A 23113-nucleotide genomic window follows, 5' to 3' on the forward strand; every position below is an offset into this window, starting at 1 on the left:
ATTATTAAAAATTTTAACCAACCCAAACTAAATAAATTTTGAATGACTTATATTTTTAGCTAAATTACCATGCCTTTAACCCAAAACTTAGAAATTATATTAAATCTAAAAAATTAAACTAATTTACATCCTTACCTTATTTTTTCTGCCTATTTAACCTAACATTAAAAACCTACCTAAATTCCTCAAAATCTACTAATCTACTTAATCAATACTCTAACTAAGCTTTGCTAATCAATAAACAACTAATCTAACTACCATTTGTAGTTTAATCACAATAGCGCATATAACAAAATTCTAAGCCACTTGATATCACAAACTATTATTGACATTCAAATTCAGAAACTAACCTCTTCGTGAATCAAACCAGCAATGTGGACAACATTGTCTAATCGATAGATATAATTGGGATTGTCTTCTATTTTCACAGTTTCAATCCTAGCATTTTTTTTAACAAATGTTCTTTGGATTTAGTTTTTGGTGGTTGGAATGTAATTCGAAGCAAATGGATTCGAATTCCTTATATAAGTATAGAGGGACTTAATCGAAGCTAGTGAACTCAATTTACCACTAACTTTCGTTCAAGGTAAATCGAACATAGTTCATTCAATTTTTTAGTGATAAATTCGAATCCATTGAATTCGAATTAATAGGGGCAAAAACCATGGTTAGAATTCGAAGCCAATGGTTTCGATTTACAATGGATGGAGTTCAAAATGATAGTAAATCGAGCCTAGTTCATTCAATTTATATCATTCATAGTAGTTCAAATTTGATTAATTCGATTTACTACTACAATGTCTAAATTGGCTTTAATAAATTCGATTTACATAAAAATATATCTGGGAGCATGCACGTAACGTTATTCACTTTAGGGAATTCATATCAATTTGGTTTCTAATTCATTTCTTTAAGTTATGGTGCCTACAAGATAGTATTTAATTTATTAAAAAAAATTAAAAATTAATATTTAATTTAAAAATAAAAAAATAAAATTTTTTAAATATTTAAAATTTATTATAAAAAATAAATGCAACAAAATTTTGTCACCAAATAATAGAATTTATATTGTCTGAATTTTAACCATGAGATCATTTAAATCACAAGCAACCTTTCGGGAAAAGTAGAGACAAACTTGATCATTTTTTTTTGTCATTTTTCTTTTTTATTAGAGCATTATTCAGCTATGGAAGCATAATGTAGAACATTTGTACATATATTTAGTAACATTCTTAGTAGAAACCTTAATGAAGCTAGCATGCATGCTTTTTAATTTTTTTTTTTTTATCAAACTCAACCTTACCAGTTGTCACCGTCCATCTTGACCTGCAATTTAAATTTTAACACAACACCTACCATTGCTTAAGATATGAAGTTCCAATATTAATCAATAATTATCATTTTAATATAGAACGATGGCTGCGAAAATATTATATTGCTAACATGTGGATGCCAAAATGTCATTAAGAAAATATTCATGCAAACCGTGTCAAGACAAAAATTTAATTAAAATGTCATTAACAAAATGTCATTTCTTCTGAGAATCTGAATTCTAACATAGTTTGAAAATGGAAGCTCTCTGAATCAATTTATCAAATAGAAAGTGAACATTCTCGAGATATCAAGTAGCTAGCTTCACTATGAGTGAGCATCTCTTAATCTGATCTTTGTTGTCTCTTAGGCTGCATTTGGTTACAGAAGACACTGAAATAAGGACACAGAGACACAAAATTGTGTTTGGCAGAGGAGACATAGACAGAGACAAGAGACAATATGTCAAAAGATACTGAATTAGTGTATTTTATGTCCATCCTGACAGGAAAGACACAGAGACACTAACAAGGAATACAACTTATTTTTTATTTTTTCTTTCCTTATTCTTGTTAATTTTTCATAATTATATTTTTTATTATTATATTTTTCATCTCAAATTTTTTGAATGAAAAAAAATGAGAATAAATTGGATTTTCATAATTTGTTCTAGTTTATCACGAAACAGAGTACAAGAACATAAATTTTGTGTCTCTGTCCATCAGTGTCTTGTCCTATCCTGTCCTCAGTGTCTTATACCGTCCTATTCTCAAAAACAAACGCAACCTTATATCATTATATAAAATCCAAACTGCAAAACAAACGAGCATTTACTTTATATTTATAATTAATTCATCATGGATCACTTGTCCGTTAAATAAATATCAAAGTTCAAGTATATATACAGTAATTTATTAGCTAAGAGCAAACTCTTAATAGAGCTTCGATTTACAACGAGTTAGTTTTTTACTTATTGAGTTGGGAACATTTTAGGCACCAAAAAATAATTTATGGATATTATCATCAACAAAGTGATATGTAATGGATTGGTAGCTAACTTTGTTATATTCATATTATATGTAACTAGTGCCTACGTAACCTATTCAATATGCGGGTGGATACTGCAAGAGTTGGCAGAAGTTGGCAAAAATACTGTTAATAACGTAGCGAGATTGAAGTGCAAAATATAAATTTTCTACAATTAGCTGAAGTTTTCTCGTTACAAATAATGTCTAAAATTAATTAACTTATATACTCATAGGACTTCTTTAAGCATATAACACTTATTTTATATATACGTGTGAATCTATGATCAATTTTACCAAGAATAATCTAATTACAACTATATATGAATCACTACCACTCTTCCTATGGGCATTCCTAACTTTTTCTTCTTCAATCTTCATACTTAATTATTCGACTTCGGATATTTGGGTGATTAATAGGAGAAATTTTTTCAAGGGGATTTGTAATTTAAGCATAAAAGTAACAATGAAACGGAGAGGCACACAACACACTCGTGACTCGTGAAGATAGCCTCTGTTGTGTGATGCGTGTATTTGCCTAACTAGTGAGGTAGCCCCACATAGAGTAGGAGTAAGGAGCAAGAACCACAGGCTTTGATATAAAAGAAGCATCGCTACACTAATCAACTTATACCTTTCTCGGCCTTGTGGCTAAGATCAAGTGTAGTATCTGTTCTTATCAGTTTAGTATCTGATATGTGGTGGCCATTGGCTCACACGGTATTATATTTATTTTTTGAGGTGGGAGTGGCAACCATAGTAGCTAGCTACTGGAACTCTCATGCGTCGCCCATGCCTTGCACTGTTGCAAGGGCCTGGCGCGCCCCATCAAACCCAGTTTAAATATTAAAGCCTCTGGTTCATGAGCCAATGGGTGGTATCTATGATTTAGAGCCATAAGTCTAGTTCTCCGAGATTGCTCGACACAGCTGATGAGTGACCAATGAATAAAATAGGGGGCAAACACTTTATGGTTTTTCTTTTTAGTTGTGCAACAAAAAATGGTTTAGTAGAAAAACTAATCGAGTTATACTTTGTACTTTTGTTTCATTTGACTTTTGAAACACTATATTATATTCCACCACTGACTGCCTCTACAACCAAGTTCCTGGGTTGGCAAGGTAACCGATAAAATTTCATAACTTTTGGAGATTACAATCTTTGAACTTCGATTATATATATATATATGGCAGAGTGACTCTTACATCAATGGTGGGAACTGAACTTAAATTCTTGTGAGATACAATATTTATTAACTGTGCCAATCATCTTTATAATAAGCTAGGTTGATCTTGAATTCAAGGCCAAGTTGTTTTCTGCTGGGAGTATCTACGAGGCTCCACACTAATGGTGAAGACAGTGTTGACAGCTGAAGAATCAAAAGGTGACATGATGAGTGGAAGAGAGATTGGCTGGTTGGTGTGGCAAAAGTTGATCCAATTGATGATTTCCTCTTGAATTCCTTCCTTGGCCTTCCAACTGAGTGCCTTGCTGACCTGAGTACTGTGATCTCCATTTCTGCCTCATCTTAAAGAACAGATAATCATGAAACCTATTTTTAGTCATTGTCAGTGTTGGTTCAGTGAATACAGATTACAGAACTTAAAATTGGTAACAGTTTAGTCATTCTAGAACTTACAGTTGTGTATCACGTTTCATGTATAGTACATTATAGTGCAATAAACCGCAGTTCTTGTGTCACTAAGGAATCTAGACTACGGTAAATTTCTTTTTACTAATAAAAAGAAACGATTTGGCATTTCTAGCCCATTAATTTAGGTTGGATGAATCAGCCCGTCCAATTTAGTGACAGACTTAAATGGGAGCGGGCATGCCTGTTTGATATCGCTGTCATTATTTGGAAATTTATTAATTATCGCTAGAATATTTGTATAATTTTAGACGTAATAAATATACATGAGGTTATCAATTTGTTAGTATCACAATGGTTTTGTCGTCTGTGTTTTTAGATTTTGATTTTGATCTCGTGTCTCTTATTAATTTAACATCCATTCCAGAGTCTCTTTTGGTGCAGTGTGATTTGCCACACTAACAGAGATTTGTCAAAGTAACAGAAAACCTCTATCGCTATTTTCCTCTCTCCTTATATTCTTCTTCTTTCTTCCTTTGCACACACACCAGCTCATTGGCTCAGATGCCAAGTTTCAGAACAGGCCTATTTATTTATACACCATATGAATAATCACATAACATCATTGAATGTAAACTCTACTTACTACCTTGCCCCTAACAATGATATGGTAACCTCATTTGCTGAATGAACTTCTTCACCATCTTCACCTTCAATCAGTGTAGAATCTTGTTGGTGTGAATAAAATGCCGGCAACCTTGGCCGAGGCAATGGTTTATCATCATCCAACATACGAACTACAGATGACATGTTAGGCCTATGTTCTGGTCTCTCTTGCACACATAACAACCCTATCTGAATACATCTCAATGCTTCATCTTCATTCACCGAATCACGCAGTGATTCATCTACCAGCTCCAAAGTCCTCTCCTCATTCCATAGCTTCCATGCCTGAAAAGATGTCAAAATTATTATTTTCTAATTTTGGACCTATATGAGCTACAATGATAGCTACTACTAACACAACAACACTTACAAATCCCAGAAGGTTAAGACTTTGATCTGGGTCACAGAACTCTCTTGTCTTCCTCCCACTGACTACCTCAAGCACGATTACACCAAAGGCGAACACATCAGATTTCATTGAGAAAGATCCACGCACTGCATACTCGGGCGAAATATAACCACTGCATTGTTGCATGAATCATGATACATGACAGAAAAAATGTTACAGTTCTAAGTATGAACAATACTCTAGCCTACTTACTGAGTTCCCACCACTCTTCCAGTCTTGTCTTCAGTCTGATCACTTGCAAATGTCCTAGCAAGACCGAAGTCTGATATTTTTGCATTCATGTCTTCGTCAAGAAGAATATTACTAGTTTTTAGATCTCTATGAATGACTCTTAGCCTAGAGTCCTGATGCAGATAGACTAGGCCTCGAGCTGTGCCACTAATAATGTGAAAGCGCTTAGTCCAATCTAATAATTTTCTTCTAGCATCATCTATCATGTTGAGAAAGTAAAATGTTAAAATGATTATCTACTAGTTAGTACCTCAGAGAAAGAAGCATAAATTCAAGACAGTTAAGAAATGAACCAAAAATAAAGTAGTCCAAACTCCTGTTGGGCATGAGCTCATAAATCAAAAGTTTCTCTTCTTGCTGAATGCAACAACCAAGAAGCTTTACGAGGTTGCGATGCTGAAGTTTTGCAATTAGCTGAACTTCCGTTTTGAACTCTTGCAGTCCTTGGTCGGAGTTCTTGCAAAGTCTCTTGACTGCAATCTCTGTCCCGTTTGCAAGTACACCCTGATGATGACAATTGTTAGCACAAAATACCACAGTGAGCATGTCAAGTTATTTTAGTACCTTATAAACTGGTCCATATCCTCCTCTTCCCATTTCATTACTGCTAGAAAATTGATCAGTAGCATAAATTATAGTTGATAAATCAAATGTTGGAAGGTCCGCGTCTTCCTTTTCCATTTTGCGAACATGTTGTTTCAACCAAAATATATCTAGCAAAATGAAGAGTGATACGAGAGAGAAATTAATTTAAAGTTCTGGAGTTTAACAAGGTTGATGTAAAGAACCACCAGCCTTTCAATATTGCACAGTTATATTTCTTCCAAATATTGGTGTTGTAGTAGAATTCACATGTAGAATATTACGTATTCACCTGGATCCTCAAGTTTTTTTCTCCTTAGAAATAATTTCAGTCCAAGTATTATGATCGTGATGAACACTATAGAGCCAAAAATGATGCCTTCTAGCTTCCTCTTGCCGGAATAATTTTTCTTCTTATCATCTGAGATATCAAAATTTAAGAGCATTGTTCCTTAATTCGTTACATTATCTATTTTGAAATTATAATGCAGGTAATCAAATACAATAATACGTAACGGAGAAAAGCTTACCTATTCGAATATAGAAGTCTTGTGTCCCTTGTCTAATGTCAATAAGATCATGAAACCAGATCAAGCAACCGCTTCCTCCATCACGGATATCCAAATTGGAATATGCCGTACAAGAACAATTTTTCAGACAGAATTCCTTGCATTCCAGCAGGTTCATGGTCCTGTTATACCAAGAAGCAGACGTATCCGGCAACACTATGCCGGTGACCTTCTTGAATCCATCTCTGCTGCAACTTAAAGGAGTGATCCTAACACAACCATCAGACCAATCAGATTCCTTCCATTTTCCAGGATATTTTGGTGCGAATCCTTCAAGGCATGAACAGACAGGAGTAGGGGTAGTACTGCAAATAGAATTTGCACCACACAGAGCATACTTGTCACATTCAGCCTCCGGTATAGAAATAAGGGTCTCCCAGCCTCTGGTTTGTATTGACCAATGCAAAACCTGAATACCTCCCCAAGGGTACACTACACCTCTAATATATTTGGATGTATTTTCTGGTCTGAACCTAACAAACACCTCTTTTTCATTGAAAACAAATTGAGATGAGAATTGGCTATAGCGCAAATAAAGTGTAGCTCCAGAAAACATTAGCCCATTCCATGGCCCTACCCTAATTGCTGTGGCATTTCCATTCATTAGAACTATTTGCGGATCGCCTCGAAGGTCTATTCTAAATGTGTAGTGTCCGCGGCCGGGATCATCGGTACTTTTTGAAGATGATAGAGTTCTCTCTAGGCTTGTCCCAAGATCCCATCCCAGCTTCATTCCGGGCACGAATGTATCACAAGGATAATCAAAGCTCTGCCACAGAAAGTGGTCACCATTATGACCATCTTTGACAACAAGATTTCCTGATTCCAAGAGCTGTGCAATCGGATTCCGTTTGTCTCCTGCTTTGCTTGACATGTTGGAGGACCATACAAGGCTGCCGTTGGTGCTGCCATCAATAAGGACAACAAGTCCTTCGCCGGTGAGTTTTAGAACTCCGGAGGTGTTGTTGAGCGGTTTTTCTCTATTAGCCACCCAGACCACTACCTGAGGGGATATGTTATGGTACCAGATTCCTAAGTATCGGCCCTTTGAATTTCCGGGGCTGTAGAAGCCAAGTTCAAAGGTTCCTCCACTCGAAATTAATGTCTCTCCATCAGTGATGGATTGAACAGGAGTTATATTGTCCAGTGAAGTAGAGTTTCTTAATATAAATGAGAATAGAATGGACCAAAACCATAGATCTTTCTTGTTTTGCATTATTTTTGTGATGTACAACTTGTAGAACTTTAATACAAGGAAAGATTTGATTTCCCTTTGTTGGTCTTTTAAACATTAAAACATTTTTATAAGTAAACAACAGGGAAACATGGTTGGACCTACTCACAAGTAAGAGGGGTCATTGCAGATTGATAATCTCATATTTTTAAAAGAATAAAACCGAAATCAATAAAAATCAGCTAATATGAAATTTGGACGTGTGATTTTTAGATTTCAGATTTATAATCTTTTTAATTTTCGAATGTACAAAATTTTTGTTACTAGAGTTATTTCTATAAGTTTGCTAACAAAATCGAATACTAATCAATTTTTTAAATTTCGTCTAATACTAGAATAATAAAAGAAATTAGGGTTTAGCCATCCTGTATTTTTTGGACAGATATTTATGTTACTAACTAGAAAAGTTTTTATAAAAAAAATATAAAATTTTAGTTTTTCATTGCATTTATGATACATTTATTAAGATAATTTTTTTTTTTAAAAAATGCTATTTTTACACCAAAATTAGCCATTAAAATCAGCCATCAATATATTTGTATATAAATACATGTGTAGTTTAATTTATTTTCAATATGTATTTGTATTTCAACATGTATTTACACTGGTGGTTGACTTTAGTATTAGTGTACACGTAACATAACCCATAATTTTTACTAATGATAATCTTAATATAATAACACCGGAACAAATGTAAACTTTCACTATGCACATCTCAATTTCAAACAGGGTATTTGACTCTAAGATGAATGCCGCAGCAGCAGTTTTAGTTCAACGTAGATAAGACTAAGAGTCTGAATCTCTCTTTCGAAACAGTCATCAACAGATTTGGCAATTCCATCAAACGGCAGATCAAATAGGGAAACAGAAAGAGATATTCAGCAACAATTGGCTAGGCGGCTGCATAATGATTAATAAATTGGATTTTTTCAGAGCTAACATTGAATGTGCAATTAAAGACTTGACCAACGAGCATTCATGGTATGGGTTCCATTCTGTTTTTTTTTTTTTTCAACTCAACTTTCTTCTCATTTTATGAAACAACAATATTAATATATTATATCTCTACGATTTTATGCTACATCATGCTAACTACATTTCTTTGGTAAGTTTGGAACCATTAATATAATTATCAGATTAGGCTACATACATCACCTTATTTGAGTGCAGTTCTTCTATGGACCTGCGTTAACACTGAATATTTGTATATCAGACAACCTATTTAAAAGCTTAAAATGCTAAATAAAACACATAAATAATTATATATATCTAATATTTATAAAAATTTAGTATTTTCTAATAGTTTGTAATCACTGAAAAGTAAGAGAAAAAAAGATGACATATGATGAGTCACACATCACTTATCTTCTTATAGTCAAAGAAAACATCAGTTTTCAAGTGATTGTCCAACTAAATTTCTATAATTGCCATTTAATTATTTTTTACTGTATTTTTATCCGCTTCTAGCAAACTGATGCTGACTCTGGGACCCCAATGATTAATCAACAGTTAATTTTTGCTTCCATTGCACTTTGCACTTATCAGATGTTAGTATAAGTATGGTACAGTCTGAATTATAACCATGTGATCATTTAAATCAGAAACGACCTTTTCGGGCAAAGAGACAAACTTATCTTTCTTTTGTCTTCTTAACTTTACTTTTTTATTATAGCATTCAGCTACGGAAGCATAACGTATTATATTTGCGATAGTACTAGATTTGAGAGCATTAGTTTATATATATTTAGTAACATTCTTAGAAGAAACCTTAATTAAGCTAACATGCATGCTTTTTATAAAATTCATCCTTACCAGTTGTCGCCGTTGATCTTGATTTAACATTCCATAAGATAAGCACAACACCGTTGCTTAAGATATAAAGTTCCAATATTAATTAATAATTATCATTAAAAATATAGCACGAAGGCTGCTCAAAAAATTGGGTATGTCTAAAATGAGTTTAATAGTGTTTATTAAATGTGTCATATTCATATAGACCATCAGATTTTATTAGATTAAAATCAAACGCTAATATAAAAGGGTATTAATGGGTTCTAATAAATACAGAATGTCATAGTATATAAATAAATGTTTTAAATGACAATATTTTAATATACAAGACTTTAAATGTCAACAGAATCTTTTATTCTTAAATAATTAAATATAAAATATATAAATACAAAATATCTAAATATTTTTTATTTATTAAAATTAATTATTATACAAAAATTTTTTATAATATTAAAAAATTATATTAAAAAAATGACGATTTTAATACGAAAAAAACATTAAGTATGATTCTAAATCGAAAATTACGTTGGGGACGGTTTCGATTCCGACCCTCAACGTGAGGGACCAAAACAATACTTATCCCATTATATAAAGACTAGTTTGATTAATTTTTAAAATTTTAAATATAAAAATGACTTACGTTTAGACTTTCAAGGACTATTTTGATTATAAAAAACTTTTTTACATGTCAAGTGATATGTGATACGCTTTTTTTATATTAGTCTTTAATTTTAATCTAATAAAATTTAATAATCTATATAAATGTGACACATTTAATAAACACATAAATGTTAAGCTCATGTTACACATACCCCAATTATACTGCTAACATGTGGATGCCAAAGTATCGGTATAATAAAAAAGGGAGCTACTCAAATAAAGATGCAAAAAACATCTTTTTATGAATATATTTTGTATAAAAGTGTGATTTATTGATTTGACCACATTTCAAATAAAAGCAACACTTTTATAACATATCAAAATCTAACCTTATAATTTATCATCTAAAAGTCAAAAAAAATTATCACATAAAAATAATTATAATATCTTTATAGGAGTACCCACCATCAAAAAATTCAAAATATTGATGCAAACTTGAAAACCGTGGAAGAGAGCCATTGAGGCGAATGATGTCAGCCATTATTTGGTCTTCCTTCCAAGGTCTTTTCTCTGCGTGGAACAAGTCTATACTAAAGGAATAAAACACATCTTGAAATGATATTTCGGAAGTTTTTGTGAGATATATTTTTAAAATATGTAAAAAATTATTTTAAAGAGTTATATTTTTTTTAGAGTTGTAATTTATTTAAAGATTGTAATTTGTTAAAAGATTGTAATTATTTAAAGAGTTATGTCTGTTAAAAGGTTGTAACTATTTAAAAGATTGTGTCTGTTAAGTATATAGTTACATATTGCATGTATTTCATACCTATAAATTTTTCCATTTTATTATTGCTATACATCCATCTCAACACTTTTTTTATGCGCAAAAAAAAAATAGAGAATATTATTCTGTAAATTATCATTTAGTGTAAGACTTGACTGTGTGAGTGTATAAACAAGTCAAGTATTTTTCATTATATCTTACAAGAAATTCATCAGTAACCCATTTTACATACCATTGTACATTGGTGAGGGCGAATTAAACCTAAAAAAAAATGTGTGTAACACACGCGTTGAAGAATTGCGCTATTTGATTCACTATTCTTTTTTCTATTAACTCACAATTTTTAGGCTTAATTATTCATCAATAAAACAAAATGGCAACTGCATTAATTAAGGAGATAACATTGGATTTTGTGAAGTTAGAAAGATTTGATGGTGAAAATTTCATACGATAGCAAAAGAAGATGCACTTCCTTCATTTCAAACGATAGTAAAAGAAGATGCACTTCCTTCTCACAACAATAAAAGTGGCATATGTTCTTACCATACCAAGACCTCTAGAAGTTGAAGGGGAGGCCATTGCAGAAACTCGAGTTAGATAAAAATGGGACAACGATGACTATATATGCACCAGATACATATTCAATGGCATGGCTGATGCACTATTTGATGTCTACCAAAATGTTGGGAGCGCAAAAGAATTATGGGATAAATTAGAAGCAAAATATATGACTGAGGACGCAACAAGTAAGAAATTTTTTGTCACTCGCTTTAATAATTATAACATGGTTGATAGTAGATCTGTCATGGAACAACTGCATGAAATTGAGCGTATTTTAAATAATTTTAAGCAACATAACATGCACATGAATAATATCATTATTGTATCTTCAATCATTGACAAACTCCCTCCATCATAGAAAGAATTCAAAAGAAATATGAAACAAAGAAAAGATGATGTTTCTCTTGAGCAATTAAGTAATCACCTTCGTCTTAAAGAAGAGTATTGTAAACAAGACGCTACTAAAGAGCAAAGTACTCATGCTAATCTTCACGTAATGGAAAATGGAAAATCCAACCAGCCCAACAAGAAAAGATACCGAGATTTTAATAAATCTCAAGGTCACAATGGTGATATCAGAAAGAATAAAAAGAAGGAAAATTATTTTTATTGTAAAAAATTATGACATTTTAAGAAAGAATGTCGTTTCTTAAAAAAAAGAAAAGAATGACATAGCAATAAAAGATAATCTTATTGCTGTTATCTCTAAGATCAACATGATTGAAGACATTAAGTCATGGTGGATAGACTCTGGTGTAACTCGACATGCTTGCAAGAATAGAAACTTTTTTAAGACATTCAAAGAAGAGAATGGGCTATTCTATATATGGAAAATACATCAACTATTCAAGTAATGGGCAAAGGAACAGTGAAACTTGAATTTACTTCAAGAAGAGTACTAACTCTTACTGATATATATTATGTACCCGAAGTCAGAAAAAATTTAATTTTTGTACCTTTACTTAACAAGTATGGATTTATGTTTGGAGTGTTTGTGGGTAAAGGATATCTGTGTGAGAATATGTTTAAATTAAATGTTGTAAATACTATTAATAATAATAATATTTCTGTTTATATTGCTGAGTCCTTTGATTTATGGCATAATCGTTTAGGACATGTTAATTTTCATAAATTAAATGATATGATAAAATATGATCTTATTCCAAAATCAATTAAAAATTGAGATGCATGTACAACTTGTATGTTAATCAAGATAACAAGACTTTCTTTTTAAAGAGTACAGAGAAATTCTAAATTATTAGAATAATAGATTCTGATGTATGTGATTTACATGGTTGGCCTATCATAGGTGGAAAGAAATATTTTGTAACTTTTATTGACCATTTTAGTAGATATTATTATATATATTTGATGCATTCTAAAGATGAAGTCTTGGTTAAATTTAAGATTTTTAAAACCAAAGTTGAACATGAAACCTTTTGTTCCGAGGGTTACCTGAAACTGGAGGTCGATCTCGGATGAGATCTTCTGTACTGGTCGGTGCTAACGTGTCCGGCTGGTGGAAGACGGCTGGAACTGTTGTGTCCGACTTGTTGGACTTGGTGGTGGTGCTGATTTCTTTGTCCCCGGAGGGTGGGGGGTACCTACAAGGGACTCCGATACTTAAGTTAGCAAGGGTATTAAGCAGGTATTGAGTAGAATCAGAGTATGAGTTATACCTGGTACTCCAGTGTATTTATAATGGTGAGATGTGACCTTTTGGATAAGATAAGTTAGTTATCTTATCTTATCTTTTATCTTTGAGTTGAGGTCAGCGTATCTTCAATGGAACCGCCTTTATCCCTATAGGCTTGGGCTGCCTTAGGATTTGAGTCGTGTTCCTCTACCCGGGCCCTTTATTAGGCTCTCTCGTTAACTCGGCCGAGTTTTTTATGAAGAAGTCGGTCCGCTTGACCTATAAAGGTCGGTCGCTTTGTCGTCGATCATCCCAGGTCGGATAGCTCGACCCAGGGTATGAACACCTTTATTAAATGAAGGATATTTGGTGAGTACTTCTTTTGATCTAAGTATTAAATTAGTACCTAATACAAATTTGTCTATTTTACAAATTAAGTTTGCAAAAATAATTGGATGTTTAATGTATGCTATGACCTGTACTAGACCAGATATATTATATGCTATAGGTGCTATAGGTCACTTAAGTCAGTATACAAGCAATCCAAGTAAAGACCATTGGCATGCTGTCCTAAGAATATTAAAATATTTGAAAGGAATAATAAAATATACTTTGTTGTATAATGGTAAACCTTCTGTTTTAGAAGGATACACAGATACCCAGTTGGATAAGCTATACAGAAGATCATGCATCAACAAGTGGTTGGATCTTTAACTTTGGTGGGATGTTGTTTCTTGGGGATCCAAGAAACAAACTTGCATAATGGACTCTAGGATGGCTGCAGAATTTGTTGCTTTGGCAGCAACAAGCAAGTAAGCTGAATGAATGACGTAGAGATTTATTACATGAAATATTAATTTGGCCAAAATCAATGGCACTAATCTTTATACATTGTGATAGCCAAAAAACATTATCAAAGGCTTATAGCTAAGTTTATAATGAAAAATCTAGACACATTAGAGTAAGACATAGCTATGTTAAAAATCTTATTGGCAATGAAGTTATATCTATAAATTTTATAAAGTCAAGAACAAAATCTTGCAGATCCTTTAACGAAAAGATTGACAAAGGATTTGGTATTTAAAACATCAAAAGGGATGAGACTAAAATCCGTATTTTAAATAATTACCAATGGTAAAAACCCAACTCACATCTAAGTAACATCAAGTCTTGAGTTTAATACGATAAAGTACACTATTAGAGTAATTGCAAGTACTCATAATTATTTCTTTCATCCCAAGGTAAAAAGTACTTGGAACCATAATGGTATAAAGGAACAGGATGAGTTTTGTTCTTAATAGACCTATAGCAAGTATTTTATTGCTAAAGTATTTAATTATGGGATATTTTTGATAGAGTCTACCTATATGAGTGTGAACTAGGCCGGTTCTTGGAGTTAAGATTTTACTCTTAAAACGCTCATGAAATGATACAAGATACAAGGCCATGTAGCATACTAAATGTGTCATATTTAACATAACATCTAAATGATACCGAAATTTTATGTGTTACCAGTGCACGCTTGTTCATACGAGTTAAATGGTTCAAAACTTGTCTACCATTTTAAATTCGGATGAGTGAATACCACTGTTACTAGGCAAAGGTTCAAATCACAACATACCTTTACTGAAAGCATAAAACTTTCAGAATGATAGGATTGAAAAGGAATTTTGAAAATGGTGGGGGATTATGAGATATATTTTCAAAATATGTGAAAAGCTATTTTGAAGAGTTACATCTCTTCAAAGAATTCGATGGTCCCAGAATGTTTGAACCATTAAATGGTCTCATGACAAAATATGTTTTTTAAGTTTTTCAATAATTGCTAAATAGTCCGTTTTTAATTTTAATTAAAAATTAATCTCATATATTTTATTTAATCATAAAAAATATTTTTTATTTAATAAATTATTATTTTATTATTCATCTGTTATGTTTATTAATAATAAAAAACAAAAACAATAATAAATTATTGATCGTAATAACTTTTTTGACAATCCCAATCGATTAAAAGTTTATCTTTGATCCATTACATCCGTCCAAAATTTTGAAATCGCGTCTTAGAAAATCAAACGATTAGATTAACAAAACAATTGATTGAATTTCAGGACTCAATCGATTGGACTTCAGGTTACCACAAAACAATCAATTGAAAGTGGTAACGCAGTATGGTTTTCGCAAAAATCAATCGATGGGTCATATTACTCAATCGATTGAACAATGATTTGAATGTGAATTTTTTTATAATTCAATCGATTGTTTATATTACCCAATCGATTGAAGGCCGCTATTAAAATGATATATGAAGGTTTGATTGATTGGTATGATAATACAATCGATTGAATTTTGTACGTGACTAATGGTATATTCCAATTCAATCGATTGGTTGAAATGTGACGTAAATAAATTTTTTTCTGCATTCAATTGATTGGTAGGATAATCCAATTGATTGAATTTTGAATCGCGCCGTTCTCAATTTTCATATGGTTTTTATAAATTTTGAATCGCACCATAACTAATGGTTTATAAATCGCTTGAGTTATGGAAAACTTGAAATTCAATCGATTGTTTTATTAATCCAATTGATTGATTTTCTAAAAAACACGATTTCAAAATCCTTGATGGATGTAATGGATCAAAGATAAACTTTTAATCGATTGGAATTGCCAAAAAGTTATTACAATCAATAGAAGATCTAATTCTTTTAATTCGTTATTGTTTTTGTTTTTTATTATTAATAAACATAATAGATGAATAATAAAATAATAACTTATAAAATAAAAATAATTTTTATAATTAAATAAAATATATGGAGTAAATTTGTAATTAAAATTAGAGATGGACTATTTAGCAGTTATTAAAAAATTTAAAAAAATGTGTTGTTATTGGCCATTTAATGGTCCAAATGTTCTGAACTATCGGTGCTTTGTAATTATTTGAAAAGTCATGTAGAATGGTTGTAAGTTGTAACTATTTGAAAAGTTGTATATGTTGAGTACGTAGTTGCATGTACTTCGTACCTATAAATTTCTCCTTTTCATTATTGTTGTACATCCATCTCAACACTTTCTTTACGCGAAAAAAATAGAAAATATTATTATGTAAATTATCATTTAGTGTAAGGCTTGACTCTGTAAGTGTATAAACAAGTCAAAGTGTTCTTCATTGTATTCTATAGGAAATTTGTCAATACCATTGTATATTGGTCGGGGCAAATTAAACCTTAGAGAAAGTGGGTATAACACACAGTGGTGGAGCTTAGTTCAGACAAGGGGGCCATGGCCCCCCAAATTTTTTATAAAAAAATTAGTAATACTTTTTTAAAAGATAAAAAATAGTTCAATTGGTTTACATACTTTACTATGACTTACAGTACCCAATAAATTCAATAAGCAACACTCTCTCTACCTTTAAGTTCAAATATAAAAAATTAGATATTTTTATTTATTTAATTTAATATTATTTTATATTTTACTATTTATTTAATTTAATTTTTTATATGATAAAAAATAATAGAATATTCAATAAGTATTAATATTATTGTATTTGTATAAATTGATAAAAAAAATTCAATAAATATTATAAATTTTAATATTTGTCCTTCTAACTTCTTCTTTACATATTCTATAAGATATATATTCTAATTTTTATATAAAATAATAATAAAAAATCAAAGAATTAATACATTTTTTAAGAAGAAGGCTAATATTTAAAAAGGAGAACATATAACTTTTACAATATCAACACCTGTAGATAGTTCTTCTACTTTAATGAATCACGAAGAAAGTTCTTCTACTTTAATGAATCACGAAGAAAGTGAGATACAACCTTCAAAAGTTCAAAAGTTACATCTGATGAGTTTGACTTTAATTTTTTGGAACAAGACTTGAAAACGGCTTTAAATTTGGCAATATCATCCAAATCAGAGAGATGAAATTAGATGAGTTTATCTTAAATGGAGTTCATATCAAAAGTTTTTTGACAATTATTTTCTATCATGGCCCCCCAAAAATTTGTTTCAAGTTTTAACACACACCTTGAAGAATTACGCTATTTGATTCACTATTAACACCTTGAAGAATTACGCTATTTGATTCACTATCCTCTTCTCTCTTACCTCACAGCTCTGTGAATCAATTCATCAAACAGTTCGTGAACATTCCGGAGATCAAGCGGTTCCACAAACTCATTGCTCAGACTGAGGCGATCTTCGATTCCTGATTTATCTCTTTAGAAGCCTTGGAGAGTGAAGAACACTCATCATATCAACCGTTATTAGCACAACTAGCATGCAGTTGAATATTGTTATGAGTTATGACTCCACTCCTAAGTTAGTTAGAATGACTGCCACGCTGGCAATTCTGTTATGACAAAGCTGTAACTGCTTCTGGTAGTCTCTTGTAGAGAAATTTATATACAAAGCACCAAAGACTACGCTATAAGATATGTGAATCAATACGAAAATAAAAACTTTATACACTGATCACACACAAATTCTCATTTGACCAGGAATAAAAGTGAAACTGGAAAATCAAAACAGGCTGCCTATCTTGCCCCTAACGATGAAACGGTAACCTCATTTGCTGAAACTTCATCATCTCTTCCCAAAGATTCTTCATGGTGCGAGTAAAAGCCGGCAGCCTCGGCTCAGGCAACGGTTTATCATCTTCCAGCATACGAACTACAGATGACATGTTAGGCCTATCTTCTGGTCTCCCTTGAACACATAAAAGCCCTATCTGTATGCATCTTAATGCTTCAACTTCAATGACCGAATCGCGCACTGATTCATCCACTAGCTCCAAAGGCCTCTCCTCATTCCAGAGCTCCCATGCCTTAAAGAGTCAAAATTATTATTGGCTGATGTTCGGTTTATGCGAATTACTGTGAAGTGTGAAACTTTATCCTTATTCTATGGTATTACTTACATGTCCAAGAAGGTAGAGACGTTGGTGAGGGACGCAAAACTCTCTGTTCTTCTTCCCACTGACTATCTCAAGCACAATGACGCCAAAGGCGAACACATCAGATTTCGTTGAGAAGGATCCGTGCACTGCATACTCAGGAGAAATATAGCCACTGCATTGCATTCAGTGCATCACATAAGAATTCAGAAGGAAAAAATGTTGCAACTTGAACTAGTAAACAATATTTTAGCCTACTAACTATGTTCCCATCACTCTTTTTGTTGTGGCCTCAGATTGATCTCCGGCAAATGTCCTAGCAAGACCAAAGTCTGATATTTTCGCGTTCATGTCTTTGTCAAGAAGGATATTGCTAGCTTTTAGATCTCTGTGTATAACTCTTAGCCTAGAATCATGATGTAAATAAACTAGTCCTCGAGCTGTCCCGCCAATAATTTGAAAGCGCTTTCCCCAATCTAATCATTTTCTTCTAGAATCATCTGCCATGTTGATAATATTCAAAGTCAACATGAGATCTAATAAAAAATGCCACTTAGCTCTATAGCATTAAAAATGTAAGATCTACTCACTATCTTGCTCCTAACAATGATATGGTAACCTCATTTGCTGAAACTCCATCATCTCTTCCCATAGATTCTTCCTGGTGTGAGTAAAATGCCGGAAGCCTCGGCTTGGGCAATGGTTTATCATCTTCCAGCATACGAACTACAGATGACATGTTAGGCCTATCTTCTGGTCTCCCTTGAACACATAACAGCCCTATGTGTATGCATCTCAATGCTTCAACTTCAATCACCGAATTGCGCACTGATTCATCTACCAGTTCCAAGGGCCTCTCCTCATTCCAGAGCTCCCATGCCTTTAAAGATGTCAAAATTATATTGGCTGAATTTCGGTTTATGTGAACTACTATCAAGTTTGAAACTTTATCCTTATTATTTGGTATTACTTACATGTCCAAGAAGGTTAAGACTCTGGTGAGGGACACAAAACTCTCTGTTCTTCTTGCCACTTACTATCTCAAGCACAATTACACCAAAAGCGAACACATCAGATTTCATTGAGAAGGATCCACGCACCGCATACTCTGGAGAAATATAACCACTGCATTGCATTTAGTACATCACATGAGAATCGCGAAAGGAATATGTTACAGCTTGAAACAGTAAACAATATTTAGCCTACTAACTAAGTTCCCATCACTCTTTTTGTTCTGGCCTCAGTTTGATCTCCGGCAAATGTCCTAGCAAGACCAAAGTCTGATATTTTCGCGTTCATGTCTTTATCAAGAAGTATATTGCTAGTTTTTAGATCTCTATGAATCACTCTTAGCCTAGAATCTTGATGTAAATAAACTAGGCCTCGAGCTGTTCCGCCAATAATTTGAAAGCGCTTTGCCCAATCTAATAATTTTCTTCTAGAATCATCTGCCATGTTGACAATATTTGAAGTTAACATGACATATAATCAACGATAAATATGAAAGAGAACGATAATTCAAGATGGTTTAAGGAATGAACCAAAAATAAAGGTGTCCAAACTCCTATTGGGCACGAGCTCATAAATCAAGAGTTTTTCTTTTCGTTGAATGCAACAGCCAAGAAGCTTTACAAGGTTGCGATGCTGAAGTTTTGCAATTAACTGAACTTCATTTTTAAACTCATCCAGTCCTTGTTCAGAGTCAATGGAAAGCCTCTTCACAGCAATCTCTGTCCCATTTTCAAGTGCACCCTGATAACAATGGTTAGGACAACACAATATGTGGAGAATAATAACATGACGAAATTATTCATATCAATTACCTTGTATACAGATCCAAATCCACCTTCTCCCAATTTGTTGTCACTAGAGAAGTAATTAGTGGCATAAACTATGGTTGATAAATCAAACATTGGAAGATCCATGTCATCCTTTTCCCTTTCGTGAGCCCGTTGCTTCCACCAAAATATTTCTATAGAAATGGGAATGATTAGCAAATAGCTATTTATGAGAATGTCAAGAAATTCATGTTGATTTGTTAACTTTGAAAAAAAGAATAAAAATTCTTCAAGCAAAAGATTTCAAGACTAATGGGACTGCAAAATTATAGTTCTTCCAAATATCACTGCAAAATAGAAGTAGTCACATGTTAATATCATGAACTCACCTGGTTCCTCAAGTTTCTTTCTCCATAGACATAGAACCAGTCCAAACATCATGCTCATAAAGAACAAAATGGAGCCAACAATCATGCCTACAAGCTTTTTCTTGTTTGACTCATCACCTGAGGTAACAAGGTTCAAGAACATTGTTCTTTAATTCTTTCATTACATTGATGTATTGCGAAAATATAATGTAGTAAATCATAAATCAATAAGAACTTAAGAAGACAAAATGAACTAAATGAAAAAAAAAAAAAAAAATCCTTAAAGGGGTACCTAGCTCTGACATAGGTAGTCGAATATAAAGATCTTGTCCTCCTTGTCTCATATCAATCAAATCATGAAACCAAAGTATGCAACCACTTCCTCCGCCACGGACATCCAAATTGGAATATGCCGTACAGGAACAATTTTTCCTACACAAGGCCTCACATTCCTGCAGGTTCATGGTCATGTTATGCCAAGAGGTAGATGTGTCAGGCAACACCACACCTGAGTGCTTCTTGAAACCATCTTTGCTGCAACTTAATGGAGTGATCCTAACACAACCATCAGACCAATACATGTCCTTCCACTTTCTTGAGTATTTTGGAACAAATCCTTCTAGGCATGTGCAGATTGGAGCCGGAGTGACTCTACAAACAGAATTTGCGCCACAGTGCGCATACTTGTCACATTCACCTTCTGGTAAAGAAAGAAATGTCTCCCAGCTACTGGTTTGTCTTGACCAATGCAGAAGCTGCACACCACCCCAAGGGGTCACCACACTTCTAATAACACTATATGCATGTAAAGGTTGGAGTTTACAAATTAGCTCCTTATCAATGAAATCATAATCAGTTGGCAGTAATTTACTATAGCGCAAATAAATGGTAGCTCCTGAAAACATAAGTCCATTCCAGGGTCCTACTCTGACCATTATAACCGTTCCGTTCGTTAGAACAGCTTGTGGATAGCCTCTGGGGTCTATTCTGAATTTGAAGTCTCCATGGCCGGGATCATCAGCACTTTTCGAAGATGTTAAGGTTCTCTCTATCCCTGTCACTGGATCCCAACCTATCTTTGATCCTGGTAAGAAAGTATCGCCAAGAAAATCAAAACTCTGCCACAAGAAGTTCTCCTCATTATGGCCATCTTTGACAACAAGATTTCCTGAGACCAGGAGCTGTGCAACCGGATTCTCCGCTTTGATTGACATGGTGGAAGACCACACAGTGCTGTTGCTGGTGCCATTAACAAGGAGAACAAGTCCTTGATGGGTTACTTTTAAAACTCCAGAGGTATCATTGAGTGCAGTTTCTCTGTTGGCAACCCACACAACTGTTAAAGGGGACATATTATGGTACCAGATACCTACGTATCGGCCCTTTGAGTTTCCAGGACTGAAGAAACCAAGTTCAAAGATTCCTTCATGTGAAATCAATGTCTCTCCATCGCTGAGGGATTGAAAAACGGTTATATTGTCAAGTGAGGTGGAGGTTCTTAATATAAGTGAGAATAGAAAGGACCAAGACCACAGCATCTTCAACTTTTCCATGTTTTTTTTTAATGATGAACAACTTGTTTTCACTAAAATACAAGAAAAAATAGTAAAGAACTGATTTTAGTGGGTTAGTGTTTAAGCATAAAAACATGTTTTATAGAAAAATGGGTGTTTCAACAGAAAAGAACTAACATAAAATCTTGTTTAAGTCTGAATAATAATAAAAAATGTTGTGGAATAAAACAAAAGTAGGCAAAATGTGTGATGGTAAGGAAGGCGGAAAGAAAGTAGGTAAAAACTAAAAAAAGAAACGAAAAGGCAAATTTTTCCGCTAAAGAGCTTTCACCGTACAAAGGAAATATTTAATAATTCTATCTTGCATCATACCCAAGAAGAAGCACAGAAAAATACAAACTAAGTTTGGGACGGCAATGGAGAATTTGTCTTCTTTGGATTGCATTCTTGACGTATCAAGACAACGTGTCAGTGCCTTGTTAAAGTTGAACACGCCCTGATAGGTAGCTAGATAGATAAATACAAACTAAGAAAGACGTGTCAATCTGCTAGTTTGAAGCATGATGGAAGTATGGAAGTGTACTATACAGTATAAAATGATGATGGAGTTGAAACTAAAACAAACTTCTTGACAAATCACTATTTAGAGCATTTCCTGTGGATTAATTTTGAATATTATTTTTTACTTCTACCGTAATTCAAATGATATAGAATTAATACATTCTGTTGTGATAAGAATGGAACATCATTTCTATTTCTATATAAAGCTCACATTCTTAATAAGAAATAATTTTAAATAAATGTTGAAATTAAACTTCTTTATACATGTATAAATAAAGGTTTTTGTCTCAAAAAAAACAAACAAATAATAAATCAAAAATTAATTCTCTCTCTTTTTTTATTGAATAATATTTCTCTCTCATTTTAATATATTTCTTTTTTATTTTATATACATTACATCATATAATATTAAGTGAATAGATAAATTTCTTATATTATAGTGACCTGCGAGTATATTTATATTTCTATATTTTATATTTATTTTTTTTCTTATTTATTTTTTTGCAACACGTTATCAGTACGAGACTCTGATCAAATTTTTAGAAAGACTCAGGTAACAAATTTTTATTATGTCAAAACTCTCTCATCTTGAATTCAATGCTCTTGATATATCTGGAAACAATTATTTATCATGGATGTTAGATGCTAAAATTCATCTTGATTCAATGGATCTTGGAGATACCATTAAAACTGAAAATAATGCATCCCAGAAAGATAAAGTCAAAACCATGATTTTTCTTCGTCGTCATCTTGACGAGGATTAAAAAATGAATATCTCACATTAAAAGATCCTGCAGATCTTTGAAAAGACCTTGAAGAAAGGTATAATCATCAGAAAACGGTGATACTTCCTCAAGCTCGATATAAATTGACGCACTTGCGTTTACAAGATTTTAAATCCATAAATGAATATAATTCTGCAATGTTTCGAATCACCTCACGAATGAAATTATGTGGGAAAAAGATAACTGACCATGATATGTTGGAGAAAACTT

General features: G+C 32.7%; 3 protein-coding genes, 1 long non-coding RNA gene and 1 other non-coding gene across 6 annotated transcripts in view; 2 read left to right on the forward strand and 3 right to left on the reverse strand.

Moving 5' to 3' along the window:
- The window catches only part of LOC107462495 (G-type lectin S-receptor-like serine/threonine-protein kinase At4g27290), a 29406-nt gene extending 21806 nt beyond the window's left edge, over positions 1–7600 (reverse strand). The window contains exon 1 of the mRNA XM_016081095.3: positions 6802–7600. Coding sequence (XP_015936581.2) covers positions 6802–7600 — 799 coding nt within the window. The remainder of the gene's footprint in view (positions 1–6801) is intronic.
- Positions 2779–4041, forward strand: LOC107462496 (uncharacterized). The gene is made up of 2 exons (XR_001586808.3): positions 2779–3457; positions 3622–4041. It is a non-coding gene; the product is annotated as an uncharacterized LOC107462496 (long non-coding RNA).
- Positions 2967–3165, forward strand: LOC127741349 (U2 spliceosomal RNA). The gene has a single exon (XR_008002301.1). It is a non-coding gene; the product is annotated as a U2 spliceosomal RNA (small nuclear RNA).
- Positions 4427–5827, reverse strand: LOC107462494 (G-type lectin S-receptor-like serine/threonine-protein kinase SD1-1). Its single transcript, XM_052253184.1, has 4 exons — positions 5527–5827; positions 5195–5432; positions 4964–5114; positions 4427–4878 (listed from the first exon to the last, which is right to left on the reverse strand). Exons 1-4 carry the CDS (start codon positions 5777–5779, stop codon positions 4573–4575), a joined length of 948 nt encoding a protein of 315 aa, XP_052109144.1. The 5' UTR covers positions 5780–5827; the 3' UTR covers positions 4427–4572.
- Positions 7601–17425: 9825 nt separating the features above from the next.
- Positions 17426–21769, reverse strand: LOC107462483 (G-type lectin S-receptor-like serine/threonine-protein kinase At4g27290). 2 transcript variants are annotated; one of them, XM_021129489.2, is made up of 8 exons: positions 20336–21766; positions 20065–20181; positions 19721–19869; positions 19439–19649; positions 19108–19345; positions 18872–19022; positions 18488–18777; positions 17930–18397 (listed from the first exon to the last, which is right to left on the reverse strand). In XM_021129489.2, coding segments are annotated over exons 1-8 (2418 nt in total). In that variant the 5' UTR covers positions 21597–21766; the 3' UTR covers positions 17930–18396. The 2 variants fall into 2 exon arrangements, with proteins under 2 accessions (XP_020985150.1, XP_020985148.1); XM_021129491.2 differs by lacking the exons at positions 17930–18397; positions 18488–18777 and adding an exon at positions 17426–17828 and having other exon boundaries at positions 20336–21769.
- Positions 21770–23113: the final 1344 nt, after the last annotated feature.

The sequence above is a fragment of the Arachis duranensis genome, chromosome 8 (genome assembly GCF_000817695.3).
Source record: "Arachis duranensis cultivar V14167 chromosome 8, aradu.V14167.gnm2.J7QH, whole genome shotgun sequence".
In the NCBI taxonomy this organism is placed as follows: Eukaryota; Viridiplantae; Streptophyta; class Magnoliopsida; order Fabales; family Fabaceae; genus Arachis; species Arachis duranensis.